The 21,296-nt window shown below is 43.3% G+C and overlaps 1 protein-coding gene across 2 annotated transcripts in view; it reads left to right on the forward strand.

Annotated features, from left to right (window-relative positions):
* The first annotated feature begins 2,444 nt into the window (after positions 1-2,444).
* Positions 2,445-21,296, forward strand: part of TOP1 (DNA topoisomerase I) — a 232,704-nt gene continuing 213,852 nt past the window's right edge. The window contains exons 1-2 of one of the 2 annotated variants that reach the window (XM_086932270.1): positions 2,445-2,697; positions 3,003-3,030. In XM_086932270.1, the coding sequence (XP_086788396.1) occupies positions 2,665-2,697; positions 3,003-3,030 (61 nt within the window). In that variant the 5' untranslated portion in view covers positions 2,445-2,664. The remainder of the gene's footprint in view (positions 2,698-3,002; positions 3,031-21,296) is intronic. The other variant, XM_086932271.1, reaches the window with a different exon arrangement.

Here is a 21,296-nt window from a genome sequence, read left to right on the forward strand (position 1 = left end):
TATATTTGGGAGAGCCCAGCATGTTGTTATTTCCTAGCGGGCACTCTAAGAGCCCGGTTGGTTTTAGCAGCCCTGGTGGTTCCTGTACTTTACATCCCGGGACAGGTGGAGGCGCAGCGGGGCGACCAATGGAACCTGGGCCATTAGTAGTTAATGTGGGAGTCGTGATCTTAGGAGGGATCAGTGCAGAGGTGGGGGGATTAGGGCACAGGCTATTGGCCGGAGGCTGATCCTTCGCAGCCACGTTGATGGGTCCTTTGGCCGATGCCGAAATAATATTCCCCAATGCAGTGGCTGTCTGTGCTTTCCCTGCGCCTTTACTATTTATCAAAGAGACCAGTCTGTCAATCTTAGAGGGCAAGGATTTAAAATGGGTATTAATGAGCAGTTCCATATGGGCCTGGAGATCGAACAAAAGGTCAGTAGCCCAGAGAGGGGGACCGGAGAAAACACGAGGACCAGGATTGGGGTCTGGTACTGGTGCCTTAGTAGGTTTCCCCTTTTTCTTAGATTTTTTGGGTATAGCACCACGCACGTGCTCCTGGGCTGAGGCCCGGGCGGGCAAAGGGAAAGGTCGGGATTGCGCGCTCTCAATTGCAAAATCTGAGTCAGACACAATCTGAGCACCGGGTAGGTCTGAGAATGAGGGCATAAGGGAGGTCATAAAATCTGTAGAAAGAGCTGTGGCTACGGAGCAGTCTTCCAGAAGAGTAGAAGAGGGCATAGCAGGGGTAATTGAAAGACGCCTTTCCGTATTTTCTATAGCGTTTGCCACAACCCCTATTGTTTTTTGAAGCATTTTGTCAATAGCCGTAAGGCTAGGTAGGGGTTGGTTAGAAGCCGCTAATAGCCTGGTCGTGGGGCGGTGCGCAGTCGGCTTATCTCCCTTGCCCATGCTGCTGCTCTCAGCCACTTACGGCCAGTTAGGGTGTGAAATAAAATACCTAAAATACAAAATTACACCAAGAGCAGGAACACAGTGAACTATAGCAATATAACAAAAGTGGCCTAGTAGAGATATTTAAACAACAAGAAATGTTGTTAGTCACTTCGACTGCATATTATGAGATAACATTAAAATGAGGTACCGCTATAGAGTTCACCCAAGATGTCTTTTGCGGGAAAGTTTAGAGGGGTGGCCCAGCCCGGCCTCTGTCGGCCCCGGACGGCCACAGACGGTCCCGTCCTTGTCCCGGGCTTCTCCCGGGACGCTCCCGCGCAGCAGATATTCAAACTAGCTATAAACCAAGTGTGGGAGCCTGTGGGCGGGGCTGGGGGCAGAACGCTGGAGCAGGTGTTCACAATCAGCGCAGGGACTCCTGGAACATCGAGTCCCTGCTGGCGTCCAATAAGCGCTCCACCTCCTCTCGGCCCCAGGTGTCAGGCAGCAACAGAGCCCTAGTCAGGATTGACCTCCCGGCTCACACAACGACGCGGCACCCGCGAAGCGGGTGCGGCCAGCAGTAATGGAGAGAGCTTTCCCAAATGACAGGTAGGACAGAAACACTCCTTGCTCCCTTCGAACAGGTCACCCCATTAACATGCACAAGGTCTTTTAAAGACCTGTAAAGTGCTCGGGTGCGGCTGTGAGCGGGCCCAGGAAGTGTCTCGTCCCGGGCTGCCACACACAAGGGGGGGGGGCTGAAGTCTTTTGAGGCCAATGGCTGTTGCGCGCCTGCCTGGAACCACTTTCTCCATCTTGAGTGCATTAGGGATTGCCCCTAGAATCATCTTGCTCGCATTCATTGTGATCTGCGTTCATTGCTGACTTAGCATTCCTCGAGAAAATTAGCAAGTTTGTCAAATTGCAGCAGTATTGAACTTCAAATGTACATACCTGTTCTACTTCTGGATGCATAAGGAAGAGTGACTTGTGGCTGTTGGAGGCCTTCGTAAATACTGAGAAAAATTATTAAACCCCAAGGGATCGTGTCGGTCTTTCAGTAAACCATTTTATGATTTTTGAACTATGAACTATAAAGAGCATCATGCAACCTTAGAGTTTTACAGTCCTGAATCTGTACCATTTGCAAGAGCCATTATGTGCTCAGCTCTGTAGTAAGGCATCGTGTAACCATGTACGTGTACAGTTATAATATCAATGATCAAGTCTCATACAAGCCTACAACATTTATCTATAAAGTTTGGATACCTAGTTAAATAACCTCATGCACAACACTATGATTCGGGGGTGCAAGTTGGGCCTCAAGGTTACAACTTTTTAGTTGTGCTTGTCTGCTAACTGCCCAGCACCCGTGTGCGCACCCTCGCAGTCCGCTTACCCCGCACCTTTTCTACCTAGACCCTCAGTTGTGAAGGTCGCATGGTCACGTCTCCACATGCCTGTCAGCCTCCTTTCAAGCCATGCACAGACTCCAGTCGAAGAGCGACGGAAGGAGGCGGGGCGGGCCATGTAAATGAAGTCATTTAAAGGGTGCGCAGGCGCAGTGGCCCGAAAATCGGACTTAGTCTGTTGCACAAGAGCCGGGCTCCACCTCACTCTGCCAGCCTCGCAACCCGGCGCCTAGCACCCTCCAGCCCCAGCACCGGCAGCAGCAGCATCGCGAGGCGGCCCACACACACGCAGCCAGGCCCGGCTTCATTCCCCCAGACCCGGCAGCCAGCCACCGCCCGACTCTGGACTGTCCTGCTGGCACGGGAGCCATGAGCGGGGACCAGCCGCACAATGAGAGCCAGGTAGCGGCGGCAGGGAACCTGGGAGGGGGGAAGGGGCAACCGAGGGAGGGGAGTTCTGAGCCCCGGCCTCTGCACTAAAGTTGAGAGGGGCCCTGCCAGGTGGAAGTACTGATAGAAGTAGCCGGACTGGTGGGAGCGGGTTGGGGGTCGTCACTGGGCCATGTGTGGCGGGAGGAAGGCTGGTGGGGTCCTATGCTGTATGTTACATTTGCATTAAAAAAATACTTTTTTTTTTGTATTTAAAAAAAATAATAAAAAAATAAAAATGATAGTGTATGTGTTCTGATTTCCTCTTTTTCTCCCAGCAGATCGATTCCGGCTTCCATGCTAACGGTAAGTGTGACCGGGGCGCCCGTGCGAGCGTGGCCGGGTCAGGGTGTAGGTTTCCCGGCAAGGCCTGCCTGTCGCTACCGCTTCTCCGGCGCCAGACATGGCGTCCCAGAGACTAAGTCCCGTCGGCGGCCTCACCGGCCCTATTGTTCACCTAGAGGCCCCTAGCGCGGGCCCCTGAGGGGCCCACCGAGCCAACTGACCCCCTGGCGGCCTTAAGCTCCCTCCTGTGCTTCCGCCGCACTCCTCCCCGGGACCTCTTCCCCTCTCGATGAGCCGCCCGGAGCCCGGGAAAGTGGCTCTTCCGACGGTGCGGACTTAGTCTCTGCGCCATTTTCTTTTTGCCTTTCGTTCTCTATGAGCCGAGTGCAGAGCTGGGGCCTGGGAGCAGGGAGAGCTGGGACTGCGCAGAGTAAGGACGACACGTACAATGAATGTGGCCTAAAACGTGAATGTTTAACGAATCTGAAACACAATATTATTCATAATGAAGTGTATAATTCAAGAAATAATACATTGCCAATTACCCTGAAATGTTATCCGGCTTTTTTTTTAACCTGAAGTCCCCATCATACACAGCCAAAAAGTCTTAATTGGATTTTGAATACAGCTGGGAAGTATTTGATAACCCAGAATATCTCCTGTTATGCAGTTGCCCACTATATAGATGTATGTTTACTATAGAATTCCTCTAAAATAATTATTTTCCTAGTGAATACAAACGTCAGTACTCCATAACTCGGACAATGTCTACCCAGCTTGTATAAAACGTTCATAACTTTCTTCCTATGTATGCTATTCAACACTCCAGTGTGATGGTTACTGCTTTTTATTCACTTTGCATAACTCTCGTCACCTAACGTTTAACCGTGTTCCTTGCCTTATATACACAATAGTAAGTCCCTCGTGTTTAAAGGAGTCACCCTCCACTAATCTCCAAACCTGTATGTAAAGCCTTTGCAGGATTTTCCCCACTTGCTTACTTGCAGCACTGTATTATGGTACTGTGAATTCACCTCAAGCCCCCACCGCCAGGAGCACCGAACTGAAATTAACAAGAATGAATGAAAACCATTTTCACACCAGGGTGGACATCTCACTCGACCAGTAATGACCTGCATTTCCATAAATATTTTGCACGTCTTGTCGTGCAGCAGAGTGGAGACTTCCAAGGCTATGACCACTACTCCATGTTGTGCAGAAAATAGCCAGAGTCCCCAGCTAAAACCTCGTATACTTAAGGGATGTCTTTTACAACTACACATTTTCATCATCACAGCATGTTCTGCCCAGTTGGTCAAATCCTCCACCATACATTGTGTGGTATACGTCATCATGGATCAATTTACTCTGACACTTACTTGATGTTTGGTAGACCTCTCACCACTGTCTCCGCCATCATGGGCTTCTTGTTTAATGAAAAAAGTAAAGGATTCCTTTCAATAGAGTTACAAACATTATTCGTTAAAGTTTTTGATTTAGTTTTTAAAAAGTGCGTTATGTAAATATTGGTTCCTTTTCAACATTGTTAATGATTCTTCTACTTATTGCAAGCACAATGCTTCATTGTGGGCACGTCATCTCTTCGTGTGGGGTCTAAACTAGATTTACCGTGGTTGAATCAGTCTTGTGTGTTTGGAAGAAAGGGGCCATATTCATATTCAAATGGGAATGTGTTACTCTATTCTATGAATTGTTCTGATTCTTTGATACCAATTTTTTGTATTACCTATTCATAATATTTGTCACATGTACAAGGACCTTGTCTGTATATATTTCTTATTAGATAAACATTTCCTATAAAAAAGATGAAATAATGAATAAAATATCGGAATACATCAGGAACACGTATAGTGTCAATTGATTCATTAGTGCAACGTTGTTTCTCACTCCTTTAAATAGGCACACAACCCGGTGCATTTGTGCTCCCTTTTTCCTAAATATTGAGTCAGTCTGGTGTCCACTGGGGTAACTTGAATTATTGTCCTCTACTTGCACTGATGGTTCTGTCTAATCGTGTGGATGCCCTGTCAATGGCTAGTCCTTGCTAAAGAACCGACCAATACAGATGTGCCCTCATTAGTTCGTCGGCAAAGTGCCTAGGGTTTGAGGAAATGCACAGCTTTGCCATTTCCCTGATAAATGCTGGAACACACACCAGTGAGCTCAGAATACCACACCTTGAGGTGTTCTTCATAAGTCTATACATAAAAGAGGATATGTAGCCCCCCCAGCCCACTATGCTAAGTTAACATAACTTTATTGTCGAGTCAATATGACCAGAGTCCTTATGAATGCACGTGGTGACAGAGTGGACCTGAAGAAATGTGTTGAAGTCATGCATAGTCCATAAATAAACTAAGGATTCTAGACCGTGATCAGACACTCAAAGGAAGATTGTAGAGCTGGCACCCCTGACAGTAGGGTCTGGCAGCCAAATCCTAGAGTACCTAACGTCTATATTTTAAGACTTTTTTTAAGGAAAGAACAAGATTCTGATTTTTGAATTGGAAATGAAGTGAAGTTTTGAGTCCAATACACCTAGGTGACTTCCCAGCTACAGGTGTGAGGTTGAAGCATGGTGCATGTTCCAGTCCGGAATAGTCAAAACGCAGGGATCTGCCAAAGCCGCTATGGGGAAAACTTTCCCTTGTGTAAGAATTCAATCGCATATAGGAGTTAGTATATGAGGCAGAAAAACGTATGTGAGATTGTCACTGGCGGCCAATATAAGGCACATCAAGCACGAGTTACATTACTTCAGTTCTCTGCCATATTCACAACCTCTTGATTTGAATTTAATGGTATGGGGTGTCCACCGAAGTTCATAGACACCACTCTTGCACAGTTTTCACAAGCCATTCCTGATATCACATCTGTATTGAGTTAATCTATAGCAAAGGTTAGCCAGATGGAAACTCCTCCTGAAAAAGCAGCTACCAGAGTATGATGCAGAGACCATACCCTGGTAGCCATGATTTTCATTATGCCTGTGTGGTGACTTGCTTCACAATGGAGCGATCACCTGGAAGATGCATGCCACATCAGAAGGTAGAGTTTGACGCCATTGTATTTAGAAATCTCCACAACTCTAAACCCTCTGTACTATAGGATACTGAGAGGCCTTCGGCTTTAAGAGCAGAAAAGACTCTAGCATTAGTTTGGTCTGTCCATTAAATGTGTAGGGGTGGTATGTATGTTGGATCCTCTTAAATATTTTCCTCTGTTTGCTTCAGGTAGGTGAAGCCTGCGTAGTTAGTGTTGCAATGAATACTTGGAATCATGTGAAAACCGCTTCACTTCCAGTGTATGTACAGTCAGGAGTATATGTCAGATGGACGATACAATGCTAAGTAGATATGTAATCGCCCCTAATAAGAATGGATACGTTCTCATTTCTCTTCATATGCTCGCCTCTAATAAGTTCAAAATGCCCGGATCACATATTCCTTCTTTAATGTTTGGGGCCTATAAACAAGGCTCCTGAAATTATGTGCTTCACCTCCCACTCCTTTTCCACATATTTATGGATTTGCCATGCTTGCCACATAATCCTTGTATTTCTCTGGTGAAGGTCTGATGTGGCTTCCTACTGAGATATTTGCGTAGTGTACAACCGTTTTCTGCTGGTGCTGTTGCTTGACTAAAAGGGGTACTCCAGAGGCCCATAATGTAGCCACAGAATAATCCCAATGCAGAATACCAGTTTTAAAATGGACATTTCTGATTCATAAAATGGACAGTGCGTGAACTTTGCCCTGTTTACAGCCAAGTGTGACATATGTTTTAAACTAGAGCTTTCCCTCTGGGAGTTAGATAGAACCGTGTGAATAAAATGTTTCAGTGCTTCCTGCAAGACAACAGGATTTGATGATGAATACTCTTCTCAGTAAGAGCTACTGGACGTGTAAAGGTTCTTCCTTCAGGAACCTTTTGTATGTTGTGTGACGGCGCTACCCTTTAACACCTTGACTGCTAGAGCATTTCCCCTCCTGTGCTGGAAGTTCCATTAGTCCATGATTCATGATGAGCTCAGCTCGTCATGAGCACACGACCAGTGTACTGCATGACATGAGCAGGGAAGGGGTTAATAATCGCTGTGTTGGAACTATTGAGCTAATGAGGCATAATTTACCTACTCCATTTTGTCATCACAAATGTAGGTCTTTTTGACTGTCCCAAATAAAAACAGGGAGTTTTCGTTTTCTTCGCCTCCATAGTGTAATGAAGGAATGGTCTGAGGATCCTGATGGAGATGTGAATTTAGTATGTTGGGGAGCGTGGGTAGTCTCATGGTGCTTGGAGAAGTCAAAATGGATAAGAAATGGAGCAATTTCAACTTATTGCCATTAAGTACAAGACCACAGTAGAGATATCTGGGAAAGCAACTGTTGATGCTTGATTGGAGGCGACATAGATGAGAGGAGGAGAAAAATGAATGATTTGTTTGCATATGAAACACAAAGGCAACTGGGGAGACTTCACCCAAGGGGCAACTGAGGAAACTTCACCCATGGGTGAAGGGGAGGGAGTTGGGATGAAGACAAGGCTTTAGCAGGTGCAACAAATCTCATCATTTGATGGCGGTAGGAAAAGAGCCCACAACAGCTAGGTAGACGGAGGTAATATGCAAACCATGTAAAGGAGGATTTAGTTTTCCCAAAGTGTACCCTTCTCCCTGCAGGAATCAAATAACAAAAACAGGCTATTTAATCTGTGTGTTCACGGATCCAGGACACAGAAGGAATCGTTTACAATTGCTTTATTATGAAATGGCGCTGATCAAGTATGCTGGTTTGCAGGAGCACCTTTTTAACAAAGTGTTAAAACTTGCATTTCTCACCCCTTGAGGTCAGACTGCCAAGAGCACCCTTCTCATAAGAATAGATTTCGAAAGAAAACTTCATTGCTGCTTATCTTCCTGGAATGATATAGTAACAAGGTAGTCCTCATTGATGCCAAAGTTCTACTTCTTTTAAAAGTGAAAATGTCATTAGATGTTCTGTCACCGAGCTCTGGAGTTTGTTGCGGTCTTGATGAATTGTAATGTACAAACAGGATTATTTTGCATGAACCAAAATGCAAGTTTTAAGGGGTATGGCATTTTTGTTTTCTGCCAGATCGTTCATTGGGGGCGGGGGGGGTGTTAGTGTTAGGTCTGGGAATTTGTGTGGGGTATGTTGATAGTTTGTGGCCTATATGGCGAGCTAGAGGTTTGGTATTTTGGGTATAAATGTCGAAGTGGCAGTGGGGATGTGGCCCTAAAATTGTGATATTGGCCTTAAAATGGGGTTATTGGCCCTAGATTACAAAACCCTTTGTGTCACTGTTGATGAAATGAGTTTGAGAACTTTTTACACACTGTTGTGTAGTATTGACATAGGTTTCAGTAGGAAAGATGGATGTAAGTGGGGAGAAGAGTATGCTGGATGTTTTGTCCAGGCTGCAAGATTTGGAGTGGAATAAAAGAGTTGGTCTCTAATTTTACCCTATTTAAGGCAGTGTTCTAGCTCTAAGGACTGTAGTTTGCATAGTATTTAGATCATAGGTACTTAAAACATTTACCCAAGGGCTGCAACGTACTGTCTGTGGCATGTCCGCGGGTCACACTAATGCCACTAATGTGAGGTTTGGGAAATAAACGAGGGGCGCGAAGCAGACACATGGTGTGGACAACAAATCGAGTCTTCATTTGACTTCTGTCTGCCACCAACTCGCTATTCTCATGCTCCAATAATAAGTCAGTGCATTAACTTCCAATGTAAAACATGAGAGGGAAAGAGATGCTCATCTGGTGGCCGAATTGTGAAATGTGAAACTAGAAACCCTGGTATCAGTCCTGCCTTCACCAACTTGATGAAATCGTGTGTTCCTAGGCATTTGGTTTATTTCACTTTGACTCCTAATTTGTCATTACCACCTATGGGAAGCCTATAAAAGATACAAGTTCAGCATGTGCTGTACAAAATCTTCCCTTGTGTTTTATCTAATAAACTATAATGTTGGTCCAATCGTATTACAGCCAGGGCTACATACAAGCTGCTCCTGACAAATGATTTGCCTCTTGGTTCACTAATGGCATAGCTTTCTGAATTGGGGTGGCATGAATGTTTCCAAGATCATGTTTAAAAACTATCACTGCAAATAAATGCCTCTCAATGCAGTGATCTAGTCTGATCTACTAAGGTAAACGCTCATGCATGTTAATAAAATAATTTTTTTGTTTTTAAGTTTGCAGAGACACCTTTTCTTTACCATTACCTTAGTAAACGTGTAAATTAAGTATGCCCGTTTGTTTCACAGCTTTCAGAATATTTCTGCTCTGTCAAGTGAACAGCAGACTAGCAGCCAAGTGCTTCTGTTACCCCTTACCCCCGAGTATTCCTGGTTTAGACAAAGTTTTACAAAGGATTGGCCCTTCTAGAGAGTTCTAAAAGGTCCTCACACGAGCATCATTTTAACTCTAAATTTTATTTATTTTTAAACATAGTTGATACCTAAATGCAACATTTAGGTTTTGCTCATCTCACAAAGCCTCTGCTCGATTAACTTACTCCATCAAACCCCCTGCCCCCTCTTTTTTTTTTTTTTTTTTTGCGTTGGGTGGATTTGGATCATGTTTTGGTAACTTACCCAGTTGCTTATGAAGCCGATATGCACTTAAGTTTCTGGACAGTTGACTTTATCTTTACTCGTCGGATTAATTTTCTTAACCTCCCTTTTCTGCATTTTGTAAGAGATGTTAAATCGGTTTCTGTAAACAGATATACAGAGCGATGCACGTGCATAATCATCGTAATGTGTTCAGGTTTGCAGTTAATCCGCAAGCCTAGTTGACGGGCGCTTCCTTTTGGTTTAGTTTACTTTTAACACCTTGGCTGCTAGAGGTTCTCTTCCCCCCCCCCCCCCCCCCCCCCACCGGTGCTGCACTCACAGAGTTACCATTGTTCATGACGAGCTCAGCTCGTCATCAGCACAGCTCAACCATCGAAGGGGTTAAATGCTCGTCCTGGGATGTTTTTGCGCATGCGTATTTCTAATTACGTAGTATTCACGCTTGAGTACGCTGCCGTCTGGATGTGTGTAGTGAAAGAAACGAGCTGTGCCCCATCTGTGTTCTGATCCAGCTTGGGATGAACTGTGTTCCATATGCAATCAGCTAGGGCTTCCTCTTGTTGGGGCGCCTTTTCCACATGCAAAGCAAGCATTAGCTGGTCATGGTGTGATATTAGTGATTGGCTCTCTGCCCCGTACATGATTTGATTTTTATTACATTTATAAAGCGCAGCGAATGCCTGGGGTGTCTTGGCGCTGAGGAATCAGACGAACGTGCATAAGAAGGATGTGCTTCAAGCATATTTTATCTGTTACAAATAACCATGTTTTTAAAGATTTTCTGAATAATTTAAGATTCGGGCGGTTTTTGATTGTTAGTGGAAGGAGATTCCATGATTTTGCAGTTCCTAATAGAAAGCTCTTACCTCTCCAACGTGCCTGTCTATACCTAGGGACTTGCAGCAGTTTAAGCTGAGCGGATCTCAGGTTCCTGGAAGGCACATGGTATTTTATGCGTGATGTCTGGTATAAAGGGCCCCTGTACATTGCCAGCTGTCGAGAGCAGGCGTAAAAAGCCACGTTGCATTTCAATAATCCTCCTACTGTTACTTTTGTCACCCTTTCTTTTTAACAGCATTTGATTGAACCTGTTTTAAAAAAAAAAAAATATTGTGGACCTTAAATGCTTTCAGTCTTTTGTTTTCTAAAGTAACTTGCTGCTCACAATTCTGGATGACATAACGCCGTTGCAAATTTGGCGAGCAGTCGAGGCTGAATGCATTAATTTTGTTGGCAGTTTTGAGGTTCCCGTAGAACCTGCCCCAAGAACAAAGCTTCTGTACGCACAACTTTACCCTGGGTTCTTGTTGTTTTGTATGTCCATATGAACTTAATCTGTGTACTAGTCCTTTAATGGCAACAGTGCTTTGGTATTCACAGAATCAGTATTTATTAATGTCTTGAGCCTAGTCACTTAACTGTTTTAAAACTTTTTCGTATCCTTGCATTTTACACAGCCTTCGATCACATACAACTAACGCCGTTGATGGCTTGTTTTTGGGAGTTTATCTGACAAAGAAACGGTATAACGGATATCTAATGTACTCGTATATTTTTATATATTTTTTCAGTTGGTTTATAAGTTAGTCAAAAGTTCTGGATGCAGCCTGACCGTGCGCAGACACTTTACACCGGTTTAAACAGTATAAATGTGAATCTAGGAAATCCTTCCCAGGTACTGCTGTGCACGCTTGAGCTACTGGCTCAATTATGTTTTACGTGTCCCTTGAAATAACGAATGGCTCTTGGGAGCGTTGGTGGGGAAAAGTGTTACGTTTTGTTGATGCACATACTCCCCGACGCATTTCATGTACAGATTTTAAAATTTGTATTGTTGAATGAAGTTTATGAATTGCTTACGACTGCTTGTATCACGAGTATTTGTGCGAACATCAGAGACTTCATTAAATCGGCTAATGTAGCATCCATATAACACTAACACACACACACACACACACTTTAAAGCAAGCATTGATGAAACCTAGAAACACCTTAATGCTTCATAACTGTTCTACTAAAGACCACACTCGTTTATTTGTTTTTGGAGCAGATTTAAAAATAAGTGCGCCTTAATTCATGTTCGATAATGGCCTGATATTTTCAGACTAGTTATCCTTGTCTAAAGAGTTCAGATTACACAGAATCTGACGCTGGTGTACATATGAAAGTGGTAAAAAGTGTTCATAGTTGCAGAAGCGTAAAATATCAAACCTTTCTTTTCGTATGGATTGTAGAAACAACATACATGGAACCACATGAGGCGCTATACTGGGCTACCAACTTTTAATAAAGTTCTCTGATTGGCAAGCCAGTTCTGGATCTTCCAAATTCATTCATAATTTGATCAGACATTCAAAGACTTTCTACAGCCAACAGTAACTATAAGAAACCCTTGTGTTCACAGCTTAAGGCACCAAACAGTTGTGCTGATGCAAATATAGAAGTACAGCTCTAGCCACGCACAAAAGATCTTACTAGAGAACTTGTTTTGCTTTTTTCCTTTCTCATTAACTTGCAAAACTTGAAACTCCATGCTAACTTTCATCATACGAATCCAAACACTACAAAACCGACAGACTTAGTCAAACAGTGGTTTCTTCAATCTAATATACTTCCCAAATCCGCAGAAAAGCCCTATTATAGAGAATCTCTACTAAGTACCATAACAATAGTTGGCACAGTAGGAGAGGAAACTAATTTCCGAGTTTGGTTTGGGACCCATAAAAATTGGCTTTAGTGTACATGTAAATAGCTTTGTCAGGTCCTCAAATCCACGTAATTTTTTTTCTGAGTGTTTGTGCCCCAGTAGGATCTTCTACCAGGGTTTGTCTGAGCTTGTATATTTTGACTAAATCACCAGCTTCTTCGTGGTAATTAAGACGGTATCCCTGAACTAGAGCTTGACTTTGTTTCTAAATAGCTTTTGTTACCAAAAACCGCTTTCGTTTTTAATAAAGTTTTCGCTTGCCATTTCCATCCAATAGGGTCTGCTGCTGCACCCATATGGGCATACTCTGCCTGACACACTAGTGTACACTATTTGCATGCCAAGTTGGCAGGAACTCCCACATTATGCCAGGTTGCTGCAGTTAATCCACAGCAATTGCTATTACTGTGATGACCACCACTATGTCCAAGTACAGTGTGACTAGGATAATGCCCATGCTTGAAGTGACCGACTTGGAGTGGATACCATAATGCCAATTGTAGCATATGCGAGTGAGAACACCCAGTACATGCTAGTGTGATTATCATACCAGGGGTAGACTGCTCTCCTCAGATGCCTATCATAGTTACTGTGACAATAACGTGTTGGAGCGGCAGCAATGCCTTGGATTAATGACTTTGCCATGCATGCCCAAAGTATGCCAGACCCTAGTTATACCCCTAGTGGCAATCATGATGGCAAGGATGCTTTTAGTATGCCAGAGCCGCCATGACACACCCCAAATGCCAGTGTATGCCCCCCTTGCCAAGGCGGGAATGTCAACTCCAACATGCAGATCCCACACAGGACTGCAAACCTTCACAATGACTGTCTTCCATACTCTGCGTACCCTGGCTTGATGGTGCTCCGTCTCAAATGCTCTATGACATGTCATCTGGAGTAGTGGTGGTGGATTCGGTTGGTATTTGCGGATCTCCAAAGCCTTCTGCTGCTAGACCTCCCTGTGTCACGTGGAGCCCAAGATGCAACAGTTTTTCTTGTATCCAAGAAGAGCACCGGCATTTGGAGGGACAATGTGCAGAGAAAGCCCTGAGCAGTGATTAAGGTGGGACAGCCACAGAGTAGCAATGACTTGTCCCATCCCTGTCCTACTCTAGTCCCTTCTAGCTAGGTGCAGAGGTGGCAGAAGCTGGACCAGGTCCTTGAGGTGAGAATTTACCTGGGTCTGAACTCTGGCAAATCTTCTACTTTTCACATCCTGTGCCTGCTCTCACATCTGCAGTAGACACAAGCAGATGTGGGCTTGTGGGTACATCGGAAGGAGGCCTATGTGTAGCTATGCTGCTCTTCTGCTACAGTACTCTGCAGTGTGCGTGCAGCAGGGCACTGTGCTACTCTCCCTTTTGTTAGGGTGTTGCTGCAATGCGGTGTAGCTCAAAGGTGCTGGTGGGGTCAAAGCTGCTTTATTGTAGTCCAACTTTTGCAATGGCCAAGTATGACTGTATTTTCTGTACAGAAGCTGAATATGAGGCAACCTGGATTGATCAATAAATGAGAACATGCTTGCTTTGGAGCTACTTATTCAATTGTGATCAATATCTGAGTGAATCAATCCATACACTACCAAATAACATGTATAGTATAGGCTCATTGTCCCTATAGAGTGTCATTGTTCTCAATATTTATTGCACTTCATAACCGTGGATTTCAGTTCAAATGTTCATGTAATTCTGTGATTGACCGAGAGTGAATGAATGTGTATTTGGGTATTTTAATATTGTTCATACTTAATTGTAAAACTACACCCATCCCTTGCCCCTAAATGCAATTGGAATCTGTAAAACTATTTTCAAACTCGATATCACCACTATGTTCGTACCTTCGCACTCACTTTTTTTTACAAAGAAGTAAGTGGTCGAGTAGCTAAAATGAACTGAAGTGCAGGGTACCAATTCTTATGTTTATCAGTTACCTTAGGTTCTGGTAATAATATGGAATTTGATTTTCACGCTCTAGTAATAAGTGCAAGTGTTTACTAGCTCGGTTGCGCCTACTAACGATTTGTAAGGCCACAATTTTCAATTGATTTGTATGCTTATGTGTTCTTTCCCCAGATATGCATTTCTGAGCTATGCAGCTATCCAAGCGACTTTCTAAATGAATGGGAGGAATAATCGGGCACGCCACTTTAGTTTGACGTACATGATGAAATTTAAAATCCCTAATATGGTCCCACCTCTAAGCTAGTTTATTCTAGGCCCCCACGCGTTGCGACTAAACGTTCACTAGTTGTGTTATGCGCTTAAGGACATTCTGTCTAGTGTTTCAGGTGCTGTCAAACTGAGCTCCAAGGCAGGCGTGAGCAGCATTTTACATTTCCACGAGATTGAAGATCTGAGTGTGTTTTTCCAATTAACCCGAAGAATACTTGTTGGAGTTAAAAGAATTTAGTGGGCTTATAGAAGTATTTAGAGGACTTAATATGATCTTGCTAGTTAGGAAGCAATGGGGATAATGTGGCTCTCGCTTGCTGGGCTATGTTTAGCTGCTGCTGAACAGGAAGAATGTCCTGAACATGTACTAGTCCACTCTTACCCTATAGGTTACTGTTGTAATACACTGTCAAGATATTATTCTTTTCCTTTTTATTGTACATTTTGGGTTCCTAATCGTAAATTATCTTGGTGGAAAGAGCATCTGCCAGATTTTGAGGAATGTCGTGTAACGTATTTTGTTAAATCCTTTTCGCTTAAGAAGTGGCACTATTTAATAGAAACTTTCGGACTCTGCTAAATTGATACCTGCCTTACTTAGTATTTGTAGTTTTTTTCACGTGTCTTCTAACGTTGTGGGGAGGCGAAGACCACTGTCTGATTAGACGCTACTGGCACATTATACTGCCACCAGTGATCCATGGGCATCTCCATCCGACATTTTAGGACACTGGCTCTTATTAAAATATTAGAAGTATTGTAACCTGAAGGGCAGAGCTTTTTATTTCCACTGTATTACTTTGTCTGCTGTGTGTGAAACGACCCATCTGATGGAGTATTTTTAAATGTAGGATGTTTAGAGTTTTGCTTGTCTCAGTGTTCATCAGTCAACGGCATTATAGAGTGTGAATACGTGCAGTGGACTTTAGGTTGGGCCTTTGCTTACCCGTTGGGTGACTCTTCTGTCAGTTCAGTTTGTTTAGCTTTGTGTTATTTTCCTTCATCTTGTGTTGGTCTTTCACCTCGAGCATAGCTTATTTATTATCCCTTTTGATTGGATGACTTATAGGCTTTGCCCTTCTTAAATTCAGGAACTAATTGAATGTTTACTTCAGGTTTTCAAGGGAGTCCCTATGAGTTCTTGCTCTCTCCCTCGTGTGTTGGTTGCCCCATCCCTCTCAGCCTCTAACTCCCCTCAACGGTGTTGCTTCTAAGTTGAATCCCCCTCCCCCAAAGACATTCCTCACTTAGCATTCCTTGAGGAAATGTATTTTTCTTTTCTTTTTGGGGTAGCAGGGGAGGGGCTATGACTGCTGTTTGTTACCAAACCCCTGTTTCTTTAATGCACTTTTGTGCATTATTTATATTTGTGTATATATAATACTTCAAGGTTTGCACCCATCGCCGTGGAACGGTAAAAGTTAAAAGGAAGAAAGGCTGCTGATACTTGTATGGTGACGAATGCTCTTTTAAAAAAAAAAAGGAATCATTTTTATTGATTTTTCCATACATCCAAAATAACAAGGGGGGGAGTTTCGGTTACATACCCCAGATAGTTAGCAAAGTCACAGGTGACGAATGCTCTCATTTAATCATCACTCTGGATCCTTGTTTTCCCTGATGCTATTCTGCCTCTCCAAGCAAGCATTGTTCTTTTTCTTTCTGTTATGGAATACCACAGGCTAAACAAAAGGGTCTAGTAACACCATTAAAAACCAATGCTTATTGGGCTTTGCCTGTAGTTGTTTTGTAAAGTGCCCAAATCACAAAAGGGCACTCACTGATGGGTGGCTGGGGGAGATATTGGTTAACGCAGACACGAGAAATCTGTACTACAGGCAGAATCGTTATAGACCTAAGTAAAATGCACACTTAGTATTGGGGTGCAAAATGAAGGCAAAGCCTAGGAGGTGACGGCATATCCATAACGGGCAAGTCTTGGGGAGCCTGACTGGCAATAATGGCGGCTGGTATGCTAAAGTAACTTAATAGTTAACTGGGTGTTGTAATTAATTATTTTTGCTGTTTTATTAACACTTCAGGGGTGTAAAATTTAGTCAAATGTCTACTTGTACGTCAGACAAGTTGCTTCATAAATCAACTTGTCCTGTCAAAAAAAAATATATATCCATGTGGTGCCATGTGTCCGGCAATAAATTATAGTGTCAATCTCATTATATCAGAGCTTTGATAAAAGCCTCTCAGATTATGCCAGTGCACCAAACAAATCTCATAGAGCCTTCAATAATCTGTGTGAACGCTTTCATTTAGTGGATGCTTGGAGGCTCCAGAACCCTACAGGGAGGGATTATACTTTTTACTCTACACCGCATGACTCATATTCCAGGATTGACTACATCCTCATAACACAGAACGGGGTACCCAGGATAGAATCTACCACCATAGAACCTCGTGTGATGTCGGATCATTCTTGTATTTCCCTGTCCATTGCAAATGCCAAATCATCTCCTCGTCAGACGTCTTGGCGCCTGAATGACGAAATATTAAGCGATGCTCAACACAGATCCACAATACAAGCTGCCATTGTCTCTTACCTGCAAATTAATAAAGAAGGGGACACATCTGATCTTATTAGATGGGATGCTATGAAAAGTACAATACGAGGAGTATGTATCAAGATTAGGTCTGCCATGAATAAAAATTATAACACGAAATTAGAATCCCTTGAAAGTGAAATTGGAGATCTTGAAAGTAAGCATCTGAGGCTAAGAGACGATATGACTCTCTATGCTCTGGCAAATAAAAAATTTGAACACAATAAATTAATAAGTGAAAGGGCGGGAGTTTGGCTAGATAAAGGTAGGAGATTTAAGATTTGTGAATCCAATAAAGCGGGAAAGAGTCTCGCTTCATATTTGAAATTTAAAGTACAAAATAACTGTATTAACATCCTTAAGGACGCATCAGGGAACTCACATTCTGAGCCAGACAAGATAGCTGAGGTATTTAGGGTGTTCTATGAGGACCTCTATGCAAAAAATACAAAGGTGGAGGAAGATAAAATTAAGAATTATTTGGATGAGTGTGATCTTCCAAGGTTGACTGCTGAAGATCAGGTTGGTCTAAATGGCCCGATAAGTTCTGAAGAAGTGGAAAGTGCGATTAAAAAATTGAAAACGGGGAAGGCACCAGGCCCGGATGGCTTTACAGCAAAATTCTATAAAACATTCCCCACGATATTATCTGGGCCCTTGCTAAACCTATTCCAAGAAATAAACCGCTCCGGTGAAGTAAAAGGTACTCTGGCGGAGGCAACAATTGCAGTACTCCCTAAGGAAGGTAAAGACCCATCGCTCCCAAAAAACTACAGGCCGATTTCGCTAATTAACATTGACTGTAAGATCTTAGCTATGATACTTTCCGCACGTCTTCAAAAGGTGCTCCCACAACTAGTCCATCCATCGCAAGCGGGCTTTCTAAAGCATAGGTTGTCCAGTGATAACACACAGATTTTGGCCCATGTGTTGGAAAAAGCTAAACTTCTAGAAACCCCTACAGTGGCAATAACGTTAGATGCAGAAAAAGCCTTCGATAAGGTTGATTGGGCCTTTCTCGAAGCAGTCCTCAATAAATTTAACTTGGGGGAAACATTTACACGGCTAGTTATGTCACTTTATTGCTGCCCCTCGGCACGAGTCAGAGCGGGTGGATCGTTTTCATCCTCCTTTTGCTTAAAACAAGGTACGAGGCAGGGGTGCCCTCTATCACCCTCGTTATTTTTATTGGCAATCGAACCGTTCTTACATCATATAAGGAAAGACCCTAAAATTGCAGGTATACCGTTTGGAGACTGCACGGTCAAACTGACAGCGTATGCAGATGATGTACTTATCCTATCTGAAAGGGCGGATGAGGCAGTATCTGCACTAATGTCGGACATTGAAGATTTTTCGAAGGTATCGGGCTACAAGCTCAATAAAGACAAGACGGAGGTCAAACTGCTGAACAATAGAGGTGACAAGGGGATCTTGGGGGACTCTGGTCTTACATGGCAGCCCAAATGCTTTAAGTACCTGGGGTTGGACTTCGATAAGGATTTAGTCTCCACCCTAAAAATAAATGAGGAATCGACATTGAAAAAAATATCTACTCTTCTAGACAGTTGGTCCCCAAGATTCCTTTCTTGGTGGGGCAGGGCTGAAACACTCAAAATGATGTCGACCCCCTTAGTTAACTACCTGGCCAGTATGCTCCCTATGACGTTCTCTAATACTTTTATCTCGAAAATAGACCAGCTGTTTGGTAACTTCCTGTGGCGGGGCAAGAAAGCCAGGATATCCCTAAAGAAGCCCCCTCCCGCCAACTACGTTCTTCCAACCAAGCCCTCGCCACTGTACCTCGCATCAACAAGACCACCATGGGAGGCAGATCCTTCTCATACCTGGCTGCTAGAACATGGAACTCACTCCCCCACTTACCTTCGCCTTACCCAGAACCACCTAGCATTCAGAAAGCAACTTAAAACGTGGATATTTGACCAGTAATCCTCCTCCCCTTCCTAAGCGCCTTGAGACCCTCTGGGTATGTAGTGCGCTATATAAATTCTCTGACTTGACTTGACTCTTTGTAAGCAAGGTGCTCAATGGTTAATAAAATCACCAACTTACACTCCTGTGTGGATTGACATTGAGAGATCAATAGTGGGCAATGCTCCTCTTGAGTCTTTAATCACCATGGATCTGTCACACTTACCACACTCAAGATATATAATGTTAAATACCAGAAGGGCCCTACTGAGACTTGATCAAACCCACAAAACCAAATTGACATTTTCTAAATCATCATGTATGTCTTTATGGAGAAACCCCTACCTTAAACACGCAGGTGTGGAACTCTTCTGGGAGTCATGGTCCGGAAAAGGTATTAATCTGGCAGGAGATTTGTATGACAATGGCGACCCAATCCCGTTCTCAAGCTTACAGACGAAGTTTGACCTACCGCCGATAGACTTCTATAATTTCCTAAAAGTCAAGGCGACACTAACTAGCCGTAACTTCTCACCCTACACTCCATGGTTGATAACACATCTCCCACGCATTATGCACACAGGTCACTTCGTTTCCAAGGTGTATAAACTGTTGCTACCGTTGCCCAGTAAATCTCACAGGACTGCGGAAGCGAAATGGGAAGCGGAACCTAACTCCACAGGAATAGAGTTAGATTGGGAATTGATTCATAAGTCAGCACTTGCCCACAAAGTATCACCCATCCTATTCCAGACAAAGTATATGCTCATAAATAGGTCGTTCTGGACTCCGGAAAAGCTGTTTAAATGTAAATTACGTGACTCTCCGGAGTGCTGGAATTGCCAATCGGGGACTGGGGATCTTCCTCACATGCTATTCAATTGTCCCCTACTGAGAGAATATTGGGAGAAAATATTTGTATGCATTCATCATGTATTTAAGATAAAGCCAATGAAGGAATTTGTATATGTCATTCTAGGGGGGCTGGAACCGCGATTAGCAAATGAGCATGATCGCCAACTTTTGGACTTAATGTTGACATTGGCATGTAAGGTTGTTTTATGCAAGTGGAAATGTGCTAAGGAAGTAAATTTCAAGATTTGGCAGGAATGGCTGTCTTTCCTAAGAGGTGCCACGAATCAGGCATTACAGTCCTCTACGTGGTGTCCATCCAATAAGAAGTTATGGAAGTCACTAGACAAATCATCCCTCCATTTTGAGCCGCTTTGAAGCAATACGACCTTGTAATAGTACCTTAGATATATGGGTGTGAACCTAGTCCGTATGTTAGAGCTATTCCCGTTACATCCACACGTCAAGTGTTTAACAACTTAATCAATAACCATGTGACAAGCAAGAGTGATTCTTCTCTTTATTTTTATCATTTGTAGTTTCTGTACTGGTCTGACAACATCTGTATCAATTCACTTTTGATGGAAGATTTAATGTAATGTCTTTTGCTTTTGTTTTCTTACTTCAATAAAAACTATTTGAAATAAAAAAAAAAAAGATTATGCCAGTGCCCCATCTATAGTAGGGTTTGAATTCCAGCAATTCCCACACTTTGCCACCTTCCCACTTTTCTACATACTGAGGCTGGAGGTAGCATGAAGCAGGAGCTCCAGGGTTGTACTGCGCTTTTGAATCTCTTACGAATTGCATGTTTTAGAGGTTTTCACCAGCTCTTCTCGAAACTTTTGCCCATACTGAGAAAGGTTGGAAGTTTTACTCCTGACCAGGGCGGAAGTAAAACTTCTTCCACGGTTGGGAAGAAAGTGGTTGGAGGTAAGGTGAACTTGTACATGCTCAGTGGTTTTTTGCATGGGCAAATATCCACATGCGTAGTTACCTGGTGCTAAAATGCAGTTGACAAATATTTTCCAGGAGTACAATTTCCTGGGATACTTTTGTAAATTGAGTGAGAATTTGTGAAAGCTGTAAATCTGCACTAATGGAAGTGCATACACCATGGATCCACTTTTGTGACTTTATTTAAGAATTTGGCCAGTACGTTTGGGCTCTAGTTAACCAAGATCACCTAGTTTTTATTAAAATGTGGTCTATTTATAGACTGGCTTAACTTTGAATGACAGTATTCTGCTCTTTTGCAACGAGCACATCTGCACACAAAGTAGATTTGTTCAGCGCCAGGGACTACTCTGGCAATGTGTGCTTTCTGAGACCAAAAAATATTGCTTTTTGCCGGTGTTTGTTACAAGGGTGAGCGAGCGCCTGTCAGCTCACACAAGTGTTTTACAGATCTTTTTGAAGCTGGTTGCCTTGTGT

This window comes from Lissotriton vulgaris, chromosome 7, assembly GCF_964263255.1.
Source record: "Lissotriton vulgaris chromosome 7, aLisVul1.2, whole genome shotgun sequence".
NCBI lineage: Eukaryota > Metazoa > Chordata > Amphibia > Caudata > Salamandridae > Lissotriton > Lissotriton vulgaris.